Genomic DNA, 18248 nt, shown 5'->3' with positions numbered 1-18248 from the left:
CATCTAATAATCAGATGGGGAAACTCCCTGTAGGAAATATGTTCATTAACAATTATTATGCTGACAGAACAATGGAAGTTTTAATTGGATGCATTTCATCTGGTTGGCACTCCTATGGAGGGATTAGTTCAATCTCTTGCACAGTGGATATGCAGGAAGCCTCATCTACACCTTCTCCCTTGTGCACCTGTATAGCATCCAGACAAAAGGCTGTCACCAGCACTCCCTGGGCACTGGGGTTGTCCACCCACAGCTGCAAGCTGGCCTGGGTAAGGCATAAGGGGGCATGGCCAGGTTTCTACTACTTGTGCATCAGTTAGCAATTGGCAGCGGGTGCTGGGGGGAGCACACGCTGCACATTTTACTAATGCTATAGAGAGTGCTCCCAGCAGCAGGGCTCTGAGGCATCCTGGCTGCATAAGGCAGAATGCCAAAGAGCACCTCTATTTGGCTGCTACAGTTCTGCACACCCCTTCCCTAGCACTCCAGAGAGGAGCTGGGGCACAATTTTAACCCTTATGTGGAGCACCATTAAAATAAATAACATTAGTGACTAAAAAAAAAAGGCATGTACCTGTTAGGGGGAAATTGCATGCAAGACACACTGATATACGTAAATATTTTTTTTACCAACTTAGCTGTGATTGATTATGACACTACTGGTGTTTGATCCACCTGCTGAGGAAAAATCTATAAAGCTTTATTCAATTGGTCACCTAAAAATCAGTCATTTAATCACATATTAAATGTCCTGCAAAAAACTATATATTTAGTGGACTAAAAAGCCGTGAGTTTTTAGTCTGCAAGTCTGACCTTGAGCAGTACAGTATCTGCAGAGCTAAAGGTTACACGGTGTAAGCAAGGAAACCAGGCCTCTAAAAATAAAATGGATGACAATAAGGATGATGATGATTTAGGAATGCAGAATATGTTTGGAGTTCTGAAATGGGCTAAAAGGAGAACACGTTTCCTTATTGAGGTTCAGTGGAAACTGTGGCATCACAATACTCTCTTTATTCAGTTGGAACTGGTCTGTTGACTGCAACTGAAATAGGGTAATTCTCTCTGCGGGTGGACAGTGTTAATTACACATTGTTCCTCAAAGATGAGGAATAGAATGCTGTGTGTTGCAAACAAAATGTCAACAGCAGAATTTCACATACTGTAATATGAGGAATGTAAGTCAGCTTTCTTGAAGAAGTCTTTAGTTGGATGAAACAGTAATTCGAATGTGGACTAGGCAGTCACCTTTACCTTACAGTTACTTTGGGCTATCATACCTACAGTAGTATTTTTGAGACTCCGGAAATAGTTGATGTTGGGCCAAATGAAACCAGAGATGAAGCTGGAACTTTGTCTCTGAAGAGCAACTCACAGCAGAATGTGAAATGGAAGTATGTGAGGGATATGGAGGCATCTCATTCAGATGTCCGAGAAGGCCTGAAGAAGAAAATACTAAGGGCCATACTGTCCTCTCTCTCTCTCTCTCTCTCTCTCTTCCAAAGAAAAAAAAGTCTTGGAGTGAAATTTAGCTGGCTTCATAGATAGCAGTGCAACTTTGTTAAAGTCAATTGAATTGACTGCTCCTAGCATGAGAGCAGAATTTGTCCCGCAGAGACTGATCTTTCTGAAAATCCAAACACAATGATTAGAGGTGTATTTTACTCTGTGTATCCCATAATTGTGGTTACATTCATTTTTTTGTCGATGGTAATCTCTAGTTTTGTTCTTCTGCTTTATTTAATTGAATACATCTTTTTACCGGTATTCAGCAGAATGATTTTGTTTTCTTCTTTATTTCTTGGTACATTTTAGCAAGACTGATCTGATACGTCCGTACTGGCTGTCCAATAAGTTAAATTTTAGTTGTGACATGGAGAATGCTCCCTCTGTAAACTAATACTCCAGGACTGACCTTTCTCTCTCTTGTTTGACATGCTGTTTTTCTTTTCACAAATCTCCTTAGCTTGGATTGTTGATGGTTTTTGGTGCTTGTGTGTGCTTTTATGTCTACTCTTACTACACAGAGTCCAAGTTTGATGAAGTGGAATGCTCTGCATGTTTAAAACCAGTTCTAAAATTATAGCAGGACTGTAAACACAGCTATGGTGGTAATTTAGGATTATTCTTCTAGGTACCATTTTCTAGTGGCTGTTCATGCTTTGTGAAGTCATGCGACTTCATTGTCCTCCATGCTAGCCTGCAGGCATTTTCAGAATGAGCGGCAGTCTCTTGAGTTCACAGTTGCATGTAAAACTGTCCCCTAAGGTTTGTGATCTAAAACATAAACATTTGTTTGTAAGGTGATTACTCCTAAAGATACACTGCGGCATTCATTTTTTGAAAAACAAATGAACATAAGAATAAAGATGATCTAGTGCAGTTTTTTCACTTTTTGGGTTTGTGGTTTCAGCCTAGTCGAATTTTTTGTCCATATTATTAAACCACTGCATAATTGAATGTGACCAGTAGTCTCTGATCAGGAGAGAAAGTACAGTGATAGCAAGAGATCTGCAAGTCAAGAGTGAAGTACACTGATTGTGACGCGGGGAAGCATCAAAGCAGCTGCATGCCCTTTATGCCTGGCTCTAGCCATTGTGAATTAGTCCTTAGGAACTCTTTTAAAACCTTTAAGGTAAGTGCTCTCCTGTTAGAAAGTTCAAAAGGTTCTGCCTTAGTGAAGTGATAATGCATGTGAAAGAAGAAGTCTTCAAACATGGCCAGTAATAAGAAATCAAAACTGAGGCCCCAATCCTGAACTCTCTCTGCACAGAACTACACTATACTTCAGTGGGAGTTCCATGGAAGGAGGGATTTCAGAAAGTTAGTAAGAGAATTGCTTTCTTTACCTATACATGCAATTTTCTCTTCTTAATAACCATTTTAAATGTAGGTTTTCAGATTACTGGGGAAATCATGTTTTTCTTTTTAAGCAATTATTTCCCTTGTTCAAGGTCAAACCAACAAATTTGCTTTTCTGGGGTTGAACCCACACGGAGGATTTAAAAAGTATGCTACCTTGAGTAAGACCTAAATCAAAGGTGAAATCTCTAACTTCCCCTTCCTCCCCAACTGCAATGCTATATTACCTAAGGATTGTATCCTATAGTCTCAATCATCTACTAGCGAGGAATCACATTTGTCACATCAAAGGAGAAACACATCTTACGTAATAATTAATAATTGATGAAGTTTAGCAAAGTAGTTCAATGGGATCTAGCTTGGGATCCAGTGATTGCTGAGAGAGATTAAGGGGAGCAGAAACGAGTAGAATTTGAAGAGAATTGTTCTCTTTTTAATGAAAATGTAAAGAACATAAACTTTCTGGAAAAGCACACTGATGATCTGAAAACTCAGCTTCCCTTCCACGCCCCCTAAACGCTTGCTGAACATTTTGCTACCATAAGTGAAGAGAGATTTTCAGATAACATGTACTGGAAAATATTATGCCCACTTCTTTTTTTGTTGTTTTCTTACCATTCTCAGGCCAGGCCTACATTACGTGTACAGAGGTATAACTATGTTGCTCAGGGGTGTGAAAAATCCACACCTGTGAGCAATGCAGTTATGCTGACCTAACCCCCGGTGCAGAGAGCGCTATGTTGAGAGGAGGAATTCTCCCATCGACATAGGTACCACCTGGATTAACTATGCTGAGAGGAGAAGCTCTCCTATTGGCGTAATAGTGTCTTCACTGAAGACCTGCTCTCAGCCTCTTTCCCACACAACAGCAGCACTTCAGTCATTGTTGTTAGTACCTATTCTACTTTTTTTGTGCAATTCCTCTTACCCTCTGTCCATTTTTTTTTCCTATTCTCCCCTCCATCTTTTTCTTTCTAAAGGAAATGTTGCTGGTTGCATACAGCAGAGCTATTGTCATACTTAACTGTCCGTAAGATACCCTGCCCAGACATACCACCGGCCTGGGGGAGGGAGAATACTACTACTTTACCTGAGCCTAGGGAGCTGTACTCCTCTGCAGTTTTGCTGACTTTCTAAATCAGAAGATAAGAATGTGAGAGAGGAAAGTACGATGCTGGGCCTCAGCCCAGTCAGGTTATATTTTAGGTTTTCAAAAAACAGGAACCGACAGCCCCAAAGGGAAACGAGTTCAGATCGGGAAAGGGACAGACCACACGTCATGAAAGTAACACTGACAAAATCTGAAGACAAAAATCAGCACCTTTATTTTCTAGAAAATGCTGTACTATGTGAAGGATAAATAAGGTGTTCGGCAACAAGTCACTTTTTAACACATTGTAAGGCTAATCATGAAATGCTCCACATGGTGCTTGGGTGATAAACACAATGAATTGAAGCTGGCATTTAAATCTGCTTTTGGTTTTCATGTCTGAGCATGCGGTATGGTTTTACCTGTCCTGCTTTCTCATCAAAGCTGACAAATTGTTTGCTTTAGGACTGCACTAAATTGCTACAGTGAAAGTTCAGCTAGCAATCGCTACACCCCATCAGCTTCAGAAAGGAAAGATATTGGCAAGTGAGTGGTAGAAGAAAGGATTTCAGCAAACTTTACAGGAAGAGGGACTTGCGATTTTAATCGGCTTTCCTTTTTAGTTGTTTCAGTGCCTCGAGTGTCAGAAATAGACATTATGCTGGGATATTCTAACTTCTGGCTCAAAAGCCTTATGATGTGTCCTCTGAGTTGTAAATAGTCCTTAATTAAATGATTATTTGTCCTCTCCTTGGGAAACCTGGGCAATTTTCTTATCAGCAAACATGTTTTAACCTGTATTTTTCATCCCTATAGTTTAAGTGAAGCAAAACATTGAGAAATGATGTTATCGTATCCTTATTAGGCAACCAGCAGCCAGTCAGTAATGTCTTTCTATAGGAGACAAATCTCTAATCTTCCTGCCCTGACACAAAGAAGTGACTGGGTCTGAAAGACAACACTGTCCATCCCAGCCTCACTTGGGTTAAGGTTTATATGAGGACAATAGAAAGAGAGATCTTAGGATATAAACATTGTGCGAGAACATCCTTTCCTTTAATGGAAACTATGTTTGGGACATTTATTCTTGAAACCCTTCTTGTACTTTCTTTCTACAGGGTTATTCTGTTTCCAAGGACCTTGAATTTAGTACAAGGACCTTAACCAGGCAAGCATGTAAGTGTCTTCCCCTCCTGCAGTAGTGTGTGTCAGGACTGTCTGAATCTGAAGAGGGAAGGTGCCCTGCCAGTCAGGGTGGGGTGGACACAATCTGTGCCCTGTACACCCCCAGAGCAATCCTGGCTCAGTCAGTCAGTCAGAATGTTTCCAAGGATTGCCACTAGAGTCTGAGTTCTCTGTACCCTACTACAGTGTATACTGATAATCATAAAATGGTGTTAACCAAGTCTAATAAAACAACTCAAGTACTTTAGGAAAGTAAGTAACTGGAAAAGGTGACCTCTTTATTTCAATAGCAAACTTTCATGCTTACCTAAACAGGTAATGACACTAACAAACAAATGCCTTTTCCAGTGCTAATGAATAAGGTTATTCTTATGGAAAGAGGATCCTTCCTCTTTAATCCATCTCTCTCTCTTCTTCCTCCTTTACATTGTATGCCATTACTGTCTGTGACATCCAGCCATTCTAACAAGCACCAGCTATAATGTCAGATTAAGATCTCTTAAAACCACAGAGATCATTTACATGATCTCTTGTTTACACATGCCTTTCTCCTGAAATAGTTCCGAGGTACTGCTAGCGTAGACCCCGGTGTTGTCCAGCGCTAGGCCAGAAGTTAAGATGGTAAGAATGCTGGCAGCCAGCCTACATTTGTGCTACCACTGGTGGAACTGCATTGGTAGGAAACCGCTCAGAAAAAAAGGCCAGTATAGACAAGGGTAAAGCATCACATGAATGAGGAGAAAGAGAAAGCAGAGACCAGCCTAAACTTCAGATTTGAACAACTCCAAGCGTTAGATCCAGCTAGAAATGTTGTGGCTAAGGCTCTAACTTTGAGGGGGGGGGGGAGAACACCTGCTTGCTCATATTTTTGATTTACAGTAGTAGTAAAAATGCCATAAATAATGTGTATGACTTTCCACTGATGTGTATCTGCAGCATTTGAATAAGTCAAAGTTCAGCATAAACAAACATGGGTGGGTGAAAAACCAAGGGAAAAACAGTGAGGTACAGTGACCTCATGTTTCCTTAAACTGCTTTCTGCCCAAGAAAGTCTGAGGTTTATTTTGTAAATGGCACTGTACTTCCTGACACAGACAGCATATAAAGTGGTGGTAAGCCATCAAAAGCAACACTACAAAATAGTCACAGATTTTGTGACAGTTACAAAATGCACATCAAGATCTGAAACAAAAATGCAAAATGATTGCAGTTGCTAAAAGCTGTTGTCTACTTTTTCATTTGAGATTAAAAATCTAAAACAATTTTGTGAAATGCAGACTGAAGAAAAAGATTACACAGCTGCTGAGGACACAGGTCTCTGTCTTGTTTTCAAACATGTTGTTTCTCAATAGTGCACTTTCTATAAAGCCATGAACTCCATACATTTGGGAATCTTAATAACCAGAATGATGATTTCAAAACTAAACACTGAGGTTAGTTTTAAATGCTCAGTTTCAGTTGTTTACAACTGAAACTACACACTCATTATTGGCTTTCATTGGGCTTTAAAATAATCTCAAAATTATAAATGACAGTAGCACTTTTAATTTCCTTATAATGCCTTGAAAAGGAGGAAAATAATTGGTAACAACTAGAGAAATCACTCTCCATCTCCTATAATATACTTAGAGGTTTTGATTTTTAGGGTACTATTGTTACATGAATTTTAAGACAGGAGTATTTCCTGGATATATAATCATCTGAACATTTCCAAAGCCTATTAGAACCCCATAAAATGGGAAAGTGCAGATGTCAAAGCCTATTAAATATACTGAATTTCCAAAAGAGGACACTTCATTTTGCTGTATCTTAAACAAAATGTACAAAACACTGTAGAAAAACATTAAATAGCTAATATCTGCTTAATTCATTAACAATGCTAAGATTTTAACCCTCTGTTCATTTAAAAGACATCAAGACTACAGAGAAGGCAGAGCGCTGCAGCTTTGGTTCTTGAATGCTATACTTGCTTTTCCATTCATTAAATTACAGGCTTTTTCTTTGTACATTTTTGTAGTCTCCCCTGCCATAAGCTTGCAAAGTTAAGAAAAGTATTTATACACATGTATCTGATATTGACTTAACTTCCTAAAGTACATAATTCCAATAATTACATGTGACAGATGGGACAAATAAATTATGCAAAGTGTTGTCTTGTCTCGCATTAGTTCAGTTGTGTTTGTGGCATAAGTTTTTGTGAAAACACATATGCCTATATTAAATGTATTCTATACCAATGAACTCATCCTGACAGTCTCCCAAAGGGTTATTAATCATGAATTGAATTTCTGTCTGCTTTAGGACAAAGAATACAACATACTCTAGGTGCTGCAGGTATTCCATGCTTTGAAAAGCCTTTTCAGTTTAAACAGAAGTATGATATGAATTGCAAAATGTTAACTGCTCAGATAAGTGAAAAATGAATACAGTTGATGTCCTTTTACCTCTGTACATAAGAATCAGAATTGTGTGTCCTGTTTATCAAATTAAGACAAAAAGAACTGTTCTATTTTCTTGTTGAAAGGTTGGATATATGCATCCTTTGGAATAGTATAGTCTCTTTCATTCACTTAAAAAAAGTGTGTTAATCTAAATAAAAGTGAATACATTCTTGTCCTTACTTTTAGACATTAGCGAGTGCATAGATGAGGACCTGTAGTTGGGTGATTTATTGATTTGGGACATGGATTCTTCCCAGAGTTATCGTTGCATATTTCTGGCATTTTCATGCACTTTTATTCACACAAGCACGCCAGCTCATTAAGGCACGCTGTTTGTGTAACATTTAGTATCAATGTTAACTGACTAAATGACGTTTCTTACTGGTTTTGAGACAAGTATCTTTGGACCAAGTGTGAGCATAGTGATAATTAAATGTACGCAGTATTTACATAAAGAAATAATAATGATAAAGGGATGACACTAATTTGTCCTTTTATTTTCAGTTTCTACTCCATTTTCCCAGTGTGTTTGTTTCCTTTGCCCCAGAACAAACCCAGATTGCTAACAAGTCCACCTACAATGAAAAAAGTGTTCTCTAGCATGCCGCTTCACTGTTCGTTTGGATGCTAAATTTAATGAAATAGATACTGGTCGAAACACTCAGCCTACAAATACTTTAGTCACACATATCCCTTTCAATACTACCATAAATATATTTTAAAAAGCAGAAATTGCATTCTGGACAATAGAAAAGTCACCACAATAGAAATAAAATATAATGCAGCCACAAATGAAAGTTTTTCTTTCATTCCTCTGGCAGTTAATTCCTTGTTAACACACCTTGATAATGATTAGAAATAGGCCTACATCAAAACCATAGGTCTCCCAGATCATAACTTTGTTTCTAAAGTCACAGGTCTCTATGGTAGTCAGGAATCCTTACCAAGGCCTTTTGTAGCGATAGGTCCAAGCCACAAACTATTTGCATCCCCACCCCTGGACTGATTAGCTTTTATTCTTCTTCTAAGAATACTATTTTTATACCAATCTTTTCCTCCTTGACAGTGTGAGTATGCAAACCTACTTTTGAAACTGAGAACAAATCTAGATGCAACTAAAGACAGTTCTGTGGATTAATATTTCTACTCTATGCCTTGTTCAGCCTTTCAGAGGTTTGAAACAGGTAGCATTTCTTTCTGCAATGGAGACGTAGCCATTTTCTTTGGACAATACGCATGGAACGTGGTTTTAAACATGTCCTTTTGGTGACTCCAACTGCATGCAGAAAAGGCATATCAATTATTTGAAATGTGAAAAAAAAATATTCAGAAAGGTATCAGAGAACCTCCAAAAGCCAATTTGGCAGTTCACTTTCTTTTACTCATCTAAAATCAGTGCTACCAGTTACCTTCATTACTTGCTACTCTCGTTCTCAAACGTGCTTCGTGCTGGCTGCTTTTCTACAAGTGTACATTCAAAACCAACAGTTTTCTTCTTCTGCTTGTACTTTGAAAGGCAGATGATTTGGAGTATTTCCCGACAGACAGGGTATCACACAAGACTGGATGTTGGCCTTTTAGAAAAAACCTAGCCCATCAAAGGAGATTTGTGCATAAAGATTCCTGATAAAACTACTAAATTTTTCACAGGAAAAAAGCAGCAAGTAATATCCAAAGTTGAACATATTTACTATGATGGAAGCATCTGTAAGAAATCTAAGGACGTGTTTGTAAATGATGTGAATATTATTCTACAAAAAAATTATGGATTTCTTTGTTTAAAAAGAATACATGCACATCCAGAATTTTAACTGACGTTCTTTCTTAAAGCAATATATCATTTAAAATATCAGTTGCAGAAATGATTTAAAAAAAATATAAAGTTCCTAATTGAAATACTATTCAAAAATTGTGGTCCTCAGATTTAAGGTCTTCAGAAACATGGCATAGCCACCATTTTTAGTGCCACTGGTGTTGATATCTGCATCTGGGATAGCAAATTAAGAATGCAGCATAAAGTAGAAAACCTTTGGGAAATGTCACGAGCAGTTTATCACTGTAAAATAGATAGGCGTCACAGTCCCTTAAATCTATAGTGTGTGATGTTCTATTTACATGTATCCTAAATGACAGTGTTAACGTGACTAGATATATAACATTTGGCAGAATCGTTTCTTTTTAATGTATGCTTAGACATTTTCCAAGATGGTGTGCGTGTGGACGCACATATATAAAAAAGAGTTAATTTTAAAAAAGTAACCCGAGAAGAATATTGCAGATAATGTGGTATAAACGCACAGTGTTTGAGGGAAAAATATTACTTTGTTGAAAAACAGAGTCCTGTAGGTTGAGTTTGGCACTACTTTATCACTATGTCACTTTCTTTTTGACTGAAGATAGTTCTTTCTGAATCTCGCTGAATTTTGGTCGGTTTTCTGGTTTGTAGTCCCAGCACCTCTGCATTATTTTATATATTTCCTCTGGGCACTTTTGAGGTGCTGACATTCGATATCCTGACATGCAAAGATAAAAAGGGAAAAAGTTTAGTATACAAAAGTAAAATAAATTGAACAAATGTTTAAAAAATAAAAAATAAGGACTTATAATTAAAAATGAATGAGCAAAGTTTCCTGAGGTTACTACATACAAAACTTTAAAAGGTCAGATTTATGCATCTCCTAGGTATAAATTAGATGATTTTCACATTATGCTAAGGTGCTTGACTAGCAAACTAAACACTGCTCAGATTGGAAAAGGTAAATTGTCAGTATGCTCCTCCTGCCTCTTAGGGCTGCAATCTGCCTAAAAATTCACTCTCCCCATCCTAGGAAAATGACTGGCCCCTCTTCTTCCTGTCAAGTCCAATCTTTATGTCATGAAAATCCAAAAAAAAATAAAAAAATACAGGAATACTAACAAATTAAAACACACTTACCTTAAGGTTGTGTGTGAATTTCTCTGCTGCCCCTTTTCCCCCTGTTTCTTTATTCCTTCCATCTCCCACTTTTTCCATTTTGATTTCCCTTGCTTCTCCTTTTTATATTAAAGAAATAAGCCCCCTTTTCACTGTCTCTTTTGTCCCTCCTTACTCTAATCCCTTGTCCATGTCTCCTCCTCAATTCTGTTGTCTGCCCGCTTTTCTGCTCTTCCACTTGGCAAATTTCTTTTGTTTCCTCCCTGCTTCCATATTGTGACCAAATAAATGAAGTCTCTGGCTTCTTGGCATGCAGTCAGCAAAGCAAGTCAACAACTGCTCATGCACTAGACACAAAAGAGCAACCCTGGTTCTGGCCTTGTTAACACACACTAGATAAAATAATACATTTTACAAATTTAAAACAACATAAAATCCATGTTATGTATATGACTCCTATGGCTGTCTATATAGGTTGTGGGCACAGATTGGGGGAAGGACAGTGTGATGGAGACATCACTATGGAAGATGAACAAGGAATGCACTCAGATACCAAATATCTTAATCAGCATTATCTACTTTTGAATACTTTGTGAAAGAAAAGCTGGGGTTCGCTAGTTAAACCAATTCAAATGGAGCTGTTTACTATTTTTGTTCTTAAACTTTGCTCCAAAGGCAAAAGCTTTAACAAAAAAAACTGCAGACAAATAGTGTTTTCAGTATTTCCAGCAGCTTGGGATGTTAGCACGGAGAGTAGGAGCAATTTACTTAACAAGAGCATCTTCTGGTTTAACCTTTGTGCTGCCCAAACCAAGCAACTAACCACCCCCTTTATGTTCACCTCCCAGTCTAACCTTCATGCCTTCTTCCATAAAGCCCGACACGGTACCTCAACCTTTCGCAGATTCAATTCATTATGCCTCTATTCTCTCATCCTTCAAGATCCCACTCTTCTTCCAGGAGGCCTATAAACCCTAATCGTCTTCACAGGGAGCTCTTAGCAAGTGATTTAAAGAAGATCAGACAACAAACTTGTGGAACTAACATGACATTTGCTAAAGTTGCTTTATCATACTGTCACTTCCCATTTGCACACTATCTATTTTGTTAAGCGCATGGACCTGTTCTTCCTACAGATCTATGAAGTATATCTTGCACATGGCTGTACCCTATAAATAACAACAATTAACCTTTCTCCACTTGTTCCCGTGCTTGTTGGTTGGTCATTCCAGGGTATGGACATACACCTAGACTGAAGGTCTCCCAAAGAAGAATCCCAAAGCTCCATACATCACTTTCAGAAGTGTATCTCCCTGAAGAAGGAGAGAAAGTGGATAATATAAATTAAAAGAATATTTCTGAGATGTACTGTATGCTACCCTGAACCAATGGTAAGAATGTTATTTAAATAATGACAGCACATTCCCGGTACCGTTGCCAAGGTGAAATTAAAGCATTATAACTGAACACTAACTCTTAATGGATACTCTTAACATACCGATGATCTCATTTTTCAAGTGATTAACTAACAATCAATTATCTTAGATCAAGGCAAATATTTAAAATTTTGTGATTCAATGGGCAGACTTGTTATGCTAGTAAAGATGCAAATTTACCCAGGGCCAAGAGACTGAAAAGATTTTCATGAGCTGGATTTCTGCTATTTTGTTTTCCAGCTGAACTGAGGTCTCCTTCTCCATTCTCCTGTCCAGCAAACTTTGAAAGAAAATACATTTAAAAGTTGAGGGACAGTGAACTTTTTAAATTCTTCCTTGTTCGCAATTCCTCTTACAAGGTACTGTATTTTCCTAACCAGCTGTTCTTTTTCAATCCCCCAACCTGCCATGGCAATTAGTGTTCTGAAAAGAGCTAAAATTGACATGATTGTTGTTAACAACTTCTGCTACTCTGAAATTTGATATTGCAAAGCACACTATCATATCAAAGTGCCTTTGTGATCCAGCAGCATTGAATTATATCAGCACAGCTCATGGAATAGTGCTTTTATAGGGTTTACTGGTAGCTTTTTAATATAAACAAACAAACAAAAACCCTTCTCCATATACCCCATCCTCACTTTTTTGGGGTGGTGGGTTTTTTTGGACAATGGGTGATATATTGTTCAGAGAATACAAAACAATTTCTCTCATCAACCCTGGAATTAAGAATCTAAAGGACTTTATCCATTAAACTATGTCAACTTTAGAGACCCTGTTTTCCCCATTACATGTTAATAAAAAAAAAGGCCAAAATTTTCCAAAGTGCTTTTGGGTACTCATCTTGAGCTATCATGAAAGGGGCCTGGATTTTAGCAGTGCTGAGCACCGACCATCTGAAAGTCAGACTCCTTTACAATATTTGAAGCTGGCCATCTAAAAACTGAAGCAGCCCAAATCACTAGTCAGTCTGAAAATTTCAGCCTATAGTTTTTACTAATAAAACTCCAACTCTGCTTTTGAACACAAAATTTCAAAATTAAATGATGTCTGTTTCTATAGCCCATCTTAATCTGATGAAAGGCAGGCACTGTGGATAAGAGCGATGAGGCTATGTGGAGAAGGCAAGAGCTCTTAAGAGTTAGGCGCCTCAGTCCCTGTAGGCATGACTGACATTCACCAAACTCCTGCTCAGCTGCCACTTAACACTGTAGGCCCTGCACACTTGGGCACTCACCTGGGTGACTCAAATTCAAATTTCTGCTCTGCCTGATTTTGGAGCAGGGATTTGAAATCAAGTCTCCCTCTTCCCAGATGAGTGCCCTAACCCCTGTGTTATAGGATACAGTGAGGCAGGGCTTACTTTCTTTGTGAGAAAGGGCTGACTTGGCTTCAGGCCTAACTCCAGGAGAGGGTTCACCAGTGAGACACGTGCCTCACTCCAGCCTGTCAGTCTGGCGCCTAAGGCCCAGATCAAAGGGGAGTTAGGCACCTCCGTACACCTTTGAGGATCTGGGCCCTATGCCTCCCTGCATTTCATTCCTGACTAGCTTAGGTGGCTCCCCATTCAGCTTGCTGACTTCTGAAAATATTTCTTAGGCAACTAACTCTCCCTATACAATGCAGGGGGAGCCTGGCACCTACCTCAGGGCTGTGAATTCCACAGGGCAGCAGGGTTCCGCAACACTCGGTGTTGCAATACCTATAGTCCCCTTGTGAATTTTACCCTTAAAGACAGTAGCTCACCACAGTGGACATAGGGTATAACTCTATTCTCCAGGTTTGAACCTCCTTTCTAAGGGTATGTCTACATAGTAGGTGGAGGTGTGATTCCCAGCTCAGGTAGACACATACATGCTAGCGCTGCTCAAGTTAGCATGCTAAAAATAGCAGTGTGGCTTTAGTAATATAGACGTTGCCTGAGTACAACACTGTCCTAAGTATGCACTTGGGCAGCTAGCCCAAGCTGCTATAGCCACACTTCTATTTTTAGCATGGTAGCTCAAGCAGAACTAGTATGTATGTCTACCCAAGCTGGGAATCACGCCTGCCAGCTTCTGTGCCGATGTACCTAAGAAGCCAGTTCAGTGAAGTAAAGTGAAACGTAGGGGCTCTGAAAATATCATCTTAAACAGTACATTTGATTCTGTCCTTTCACAAGCAGACCTGTCCTTTTAGTATTAAGAACGTTACTACAGAGGCCTACAGGAACGAGAAAATCCATTTAACACATCTTTGCATCAGTTATCTCTGAGCTTTAAAATAAAACATTTCTCCTTTATGTATCTTCTGCCCCATTTCCAACACTGCCATTTTGCCAGTATCATGCTGCTGATGTTTGAGAGCTAAATATTCAGCTAATCATTTTAAACCTAGGATATGTTTTTTTTCCCCTTTCTTTTTTCCCAGCCTAAATGAAGTACATGTAAATGATAATGACAGTTGGGGCCATCTGACGTCAGAAAGTTCAGTTTGCACTTAAACTAAATTTCATTTCCAGCTGTGTTAAATTAGCTTGCCTGCTTAGTAGATAGCAATTATGGACATTCACCGTGCTGCTGGGGGTAAGATTAGTTTTCTTGTCTGTATATCAACTCTCTTCAGAGTTTGGCATCCAGTAATTTAACACTTTTCATTAAAGTCATTCAGTGGAAACAAGTTAAAAGTAATTAGTTTCTTAAGAAAGCACAAGTTATGCAGAGTCAATTACCTATCTCAGTATGATAATAGCTGGGCTGAGAAAAGGCATGCTGTTTATATATACACGATTATTTATTAGCATTCGAAGAACTGAAGAAATTATAGTGGAAGATCACAAACAAATATACACATTTTACTTTTTAAGAACACGTGTGTAATAGTTTTTAGTACGAGCACAAGTATCGTACAGGAATTTTCATATGAATGGCAAATGATAAACCACACCTTTGTAAACGTGCATTTGAACAATGTGGGGAAAAAACCCAATCAGGAAGTGAGGAAACTTCCTCACATACTCTTGCCAGGAGGAATGTCTCTCCCTTCCCCCAGGCCCGCAGAAGCACCTCTACAGCTCAGGGAGGCGGTGGAATTGTGCTGAGTTGGGCTGTGGAGCAGGCACTTTGATAGATGAAAATGAACAACATTGCTAGAGTTTTTGCCAAAAGCCAATGTTGCTAAAAGCCAAGTCATTGCCCTATCCACTGACGGACTGGTATTCAGAGGTGTTAAGTTCACAACTGCAACAGCATCCAGCAAAACCTGTTGTTGCTTAGCACCTCAGGCCATAATTCATTCATATCTTGTAAATTCAATGAAACAAAGACTTGTCAATCATTTCCTCACCCAATCCCTGATTTTCCCTAGCAATGTTTTACCAGAAAAAAGAGTCATTGCAGTAATTTTTACTGTGCCTAACCACAGTCACTTCATTTTTAAAAAACTATTTCTTGTTAGTTGAAGGTTATGTTCCTGTTCCCCAGGCTGCCAGCTTTTTTTCAGCTAGTGTAGCAATGATTTTATATTTTATTATCTACTTAACTGTAAACACTTATTAAAATAATAAAAAGACCAAACTTTCCAGATCTGAATGAACAAATAAAGCACAAACAATACTGCAAGCTAAACATTAGAATAGATACTGACCAGTGGTGGATTCACTCTAGCAGCAAATATTACAGATTTTCCAGAGGGAAAGCTTTTATTTTCACAATGTAAAATTCACCCCTTTACAAGGCCCACAAGACTTATTTAAATCCTATTGTGTGGGTTTATGCAGCATTTAATAGTGATGCAAAAGCCCCTCTCAAAGGAGTGAATTTCACTTATGGGGACTGTAGTATAATCAAAGAATGAGAGCTTCCAATACATTTTCTTTATCAAAAAATGTAACAGGAGAAATGTTTACATAAAGCTCAGTTGTAAGATTTAATAGTTTAATTTTTCACTTAAAATATTAAACATAAAACTGGTTTACAGACATGTTATTCAAGAGCTGTGGAGTTGTCCATAAGAATTTGGAAGGAAGAAGCTTTGATCAGTGGTAGAAATGCCTTCCAAGCTAGTTGTACCAATCTCAGTTCTAGCACACATGTGTAACTTGGAATCCTATAAGACTACAGGCTGAGTCTGACCCTGATCTATATGTGCTCCAGAACTGCTCTTGGATGCACCTGATATTAGAGTTGTGAGCTGTATTGGAGCAGCAAACGGTAGTCCATTTTTTCCAAGAGTTTCAATTTTGATTTGGAATAGTCACCCTCTGTGACATGTCATAAATTTTCAGTTTGTAGATTGACTTGATCTAAGCTTGGAAGAGTCTGAATCATAGACTGGCAAATGAAGTCACAAAAGTACATGATGCCCTATGGCCTAGCAGTTTGAGACACATCTTTACTGTTTTCTGAGGGCAGTTGTGAAGGTGGAGAATCAGTTGCCGTCTTGTCTGAAATCTGTCTGATGGAAGGAATGCACTTGCTGCTACTGTATCTAGTTAATCCCCAATAAATTATATCAACCGGGATGGAATCAGATTTGATTTTTTCAATTTGATTCTCAAACCTAGGGATGAAAACAGCAGAAGCACCTTCCTTGCTGATATAGTCCCATGATTTTCTTCGTACAAGCCAATAGTCTAGATAAGGGTAAACACGCAATCCCTGTCTGCGTAGATGAGCTGCTACTACAGACCGGCACTTGAACACCTGCGAAGCCAAAGAAATCCCAAAGGATAGTACTTGGAATTGACAATGGTTTCCTAAAGCTACAAATTAAAGATACTTCTTCCGTGCAGGGTGCATTGACACGTGAAAATAAGTGTCCTGCAAGTCAAGGGTAATGAACAAATCCATGGGATCTAGAGTGGGAATAACTGAAGTGTGTGTAACATACAAAAACCTGATGCACCAAATGTATTTGTTTAGATTCTTGAGTGGTAGAATCAGATGCCAACCTCTTTTTTAGTTTTGGAATGACATAGAAGCCCCACAAATTCTTGATGTACCAGTTATATTGCTACTAGATTGATTAGGTCATCTATTTCTTGATGTATAGCATTCTCATGAGAATGGTTCCTGAAAAGGAACTGCGAAGGGGTATGGGTGGGAGACAGAGACTGAAATTGAATGACAACCTGAATGACCCATTGATCTGTGGTGATTGCCATCCATGCCTCGTCAAAAAAGCACAGGTGGGAACCAGAGGGAGGGAGAAAGGGCAAACTAAGTTAAGACATGCAGACAATCATGACATATGTCTCATAATAATAGCTGTAGCTATTGAACTGACACCACTATCAGCTGCGTCCAGAGCAGCTTGAAAAGAAATGTTAGCACTCAGCAGACGTTCTTGGCAAATTGATCTGAACTCATTTCTAATTTCTGTAGGTAGTTTGTCCTTAAAGTCAGACACACTCTCCCATTGTAGATAATCATATTTAGTTATCTTAACTTGACAATTAACTACCCTAACTTGAAGTCAAACTGAAGAATAAGTTTTCCTTCTGAAAGTGTCTCGTCTTTCTTTGGTAGTTGACTTTCCCAATTGTTTCAGTTTTTCATTTGCAACAGTAATAACCAGTGAAGATGAAGATGGGTAAGTATACAAATACACAGAGCCTTTGGACAGTACTGGATGTCTACAATCAGCAACTTTTAAACTTGCTGAAGCTGAGCAGGGGTAGCTGAAAGATCTTCTGCCATTTCTAAAACTCCTTTATTTATAGTAAGAGCTACTCTACCTTGAGATTGTAAAATATCAAATAATTTCTATGCCTTTTCCTATACCATTTCTAAAAGGGCTGCCAATGTTTCTGCCGTGTGCTTCAATAATTCCTGAAAGGCTTTTAAAATCATCAATTGCTGCAGGCACAGTGGATGAAATAATCTCCAAAAGTGAAGAACAGCAACAATGTGGAGGTCCAGGAATCTCTTCATCACTAGAATTATGCTGATCCTGTTTCCATAATCTGAAGAGGAGAATGATGCAACACGCCTGAGAACCTGAATTAGGTGATTTATGTGTATATCCCATGTACTGTGGGGGTAACTTGCCTTGAATGCTGCAGATATTGTGACCATGAGGCAATGCAGGGGATCAATGCAGGGGATACAATGGAAAGTAATTAGGATTTAAATCTTTAAATTTATGAGGTTTCCTTTGTATTGTCTCTTTGTCTGCAGACTGGCTCTTTTAGAAGGAGGGTTCCTGCTGGAGTCAGAAGACGGAATCCTTCTACCGATGGGACAACAACAGGAGATTTAAAAATTTGAATAGCGCTTCTATTCTCAACCCTGTTATGTTGATAAAGAGAAACCTTCAACACAGGCACGCTTCATTCTTTG

The 18248-nt window shown here is 38.7% G+C and overlaps 1 protein-coding gene across 11 annotated transcripts in view; it reads right to left on the bottom strand.

Annotated features, from left to right (window-relative positions):
- Nucleotides 1-1482: 1482 nt before the first annotated feature.
- The window catches only part of FER (FER tyrosine kinase), a 429890-nt gene continuing 413124 nt past the window's right edge, over nt 1483-18248 (bottom strand). For all 11 annotated transcript variants that reach the window (XM_073344644.1, XM_073344641.1, XM_073344645.1 and 8 more), the window contains 2 exons: nt 11683-11805; nt 1483-10091 (listed from right to left, as the gene is read on the bottom strand). In XM_073344644.1, coding sequence (XP_073200745.1) covers nt 9949-10091; nt 11683-11805 — 266 coding nt within the window. In that variant the 3' untranslated portion in view covers nt 1483-9948. The remainder of the gene's footprint in view (nt 10092-11682; nt 11806-18248) is intronic.

This window comes from Lepidochelys kempii, chromosome 5 (genome assembly GCF_965140265.1).
Source record: "Lepidochelys kempii isolate rLepKem1 chromosome 5, rLepKem1.hap2, whole genome shotgun sequence".
Classification (NCBI taxonomy): domain Eukaryota; kingdom Metazoa; phylum Chordata; order Testudines; family Cheloniidae; genus Lepidochelys; species Lepidochelys kempii.
Note: the sequence above shows the minus strand (reverse complement) of the source record. Positions and strands in the feature narration are given on the sequence as shown.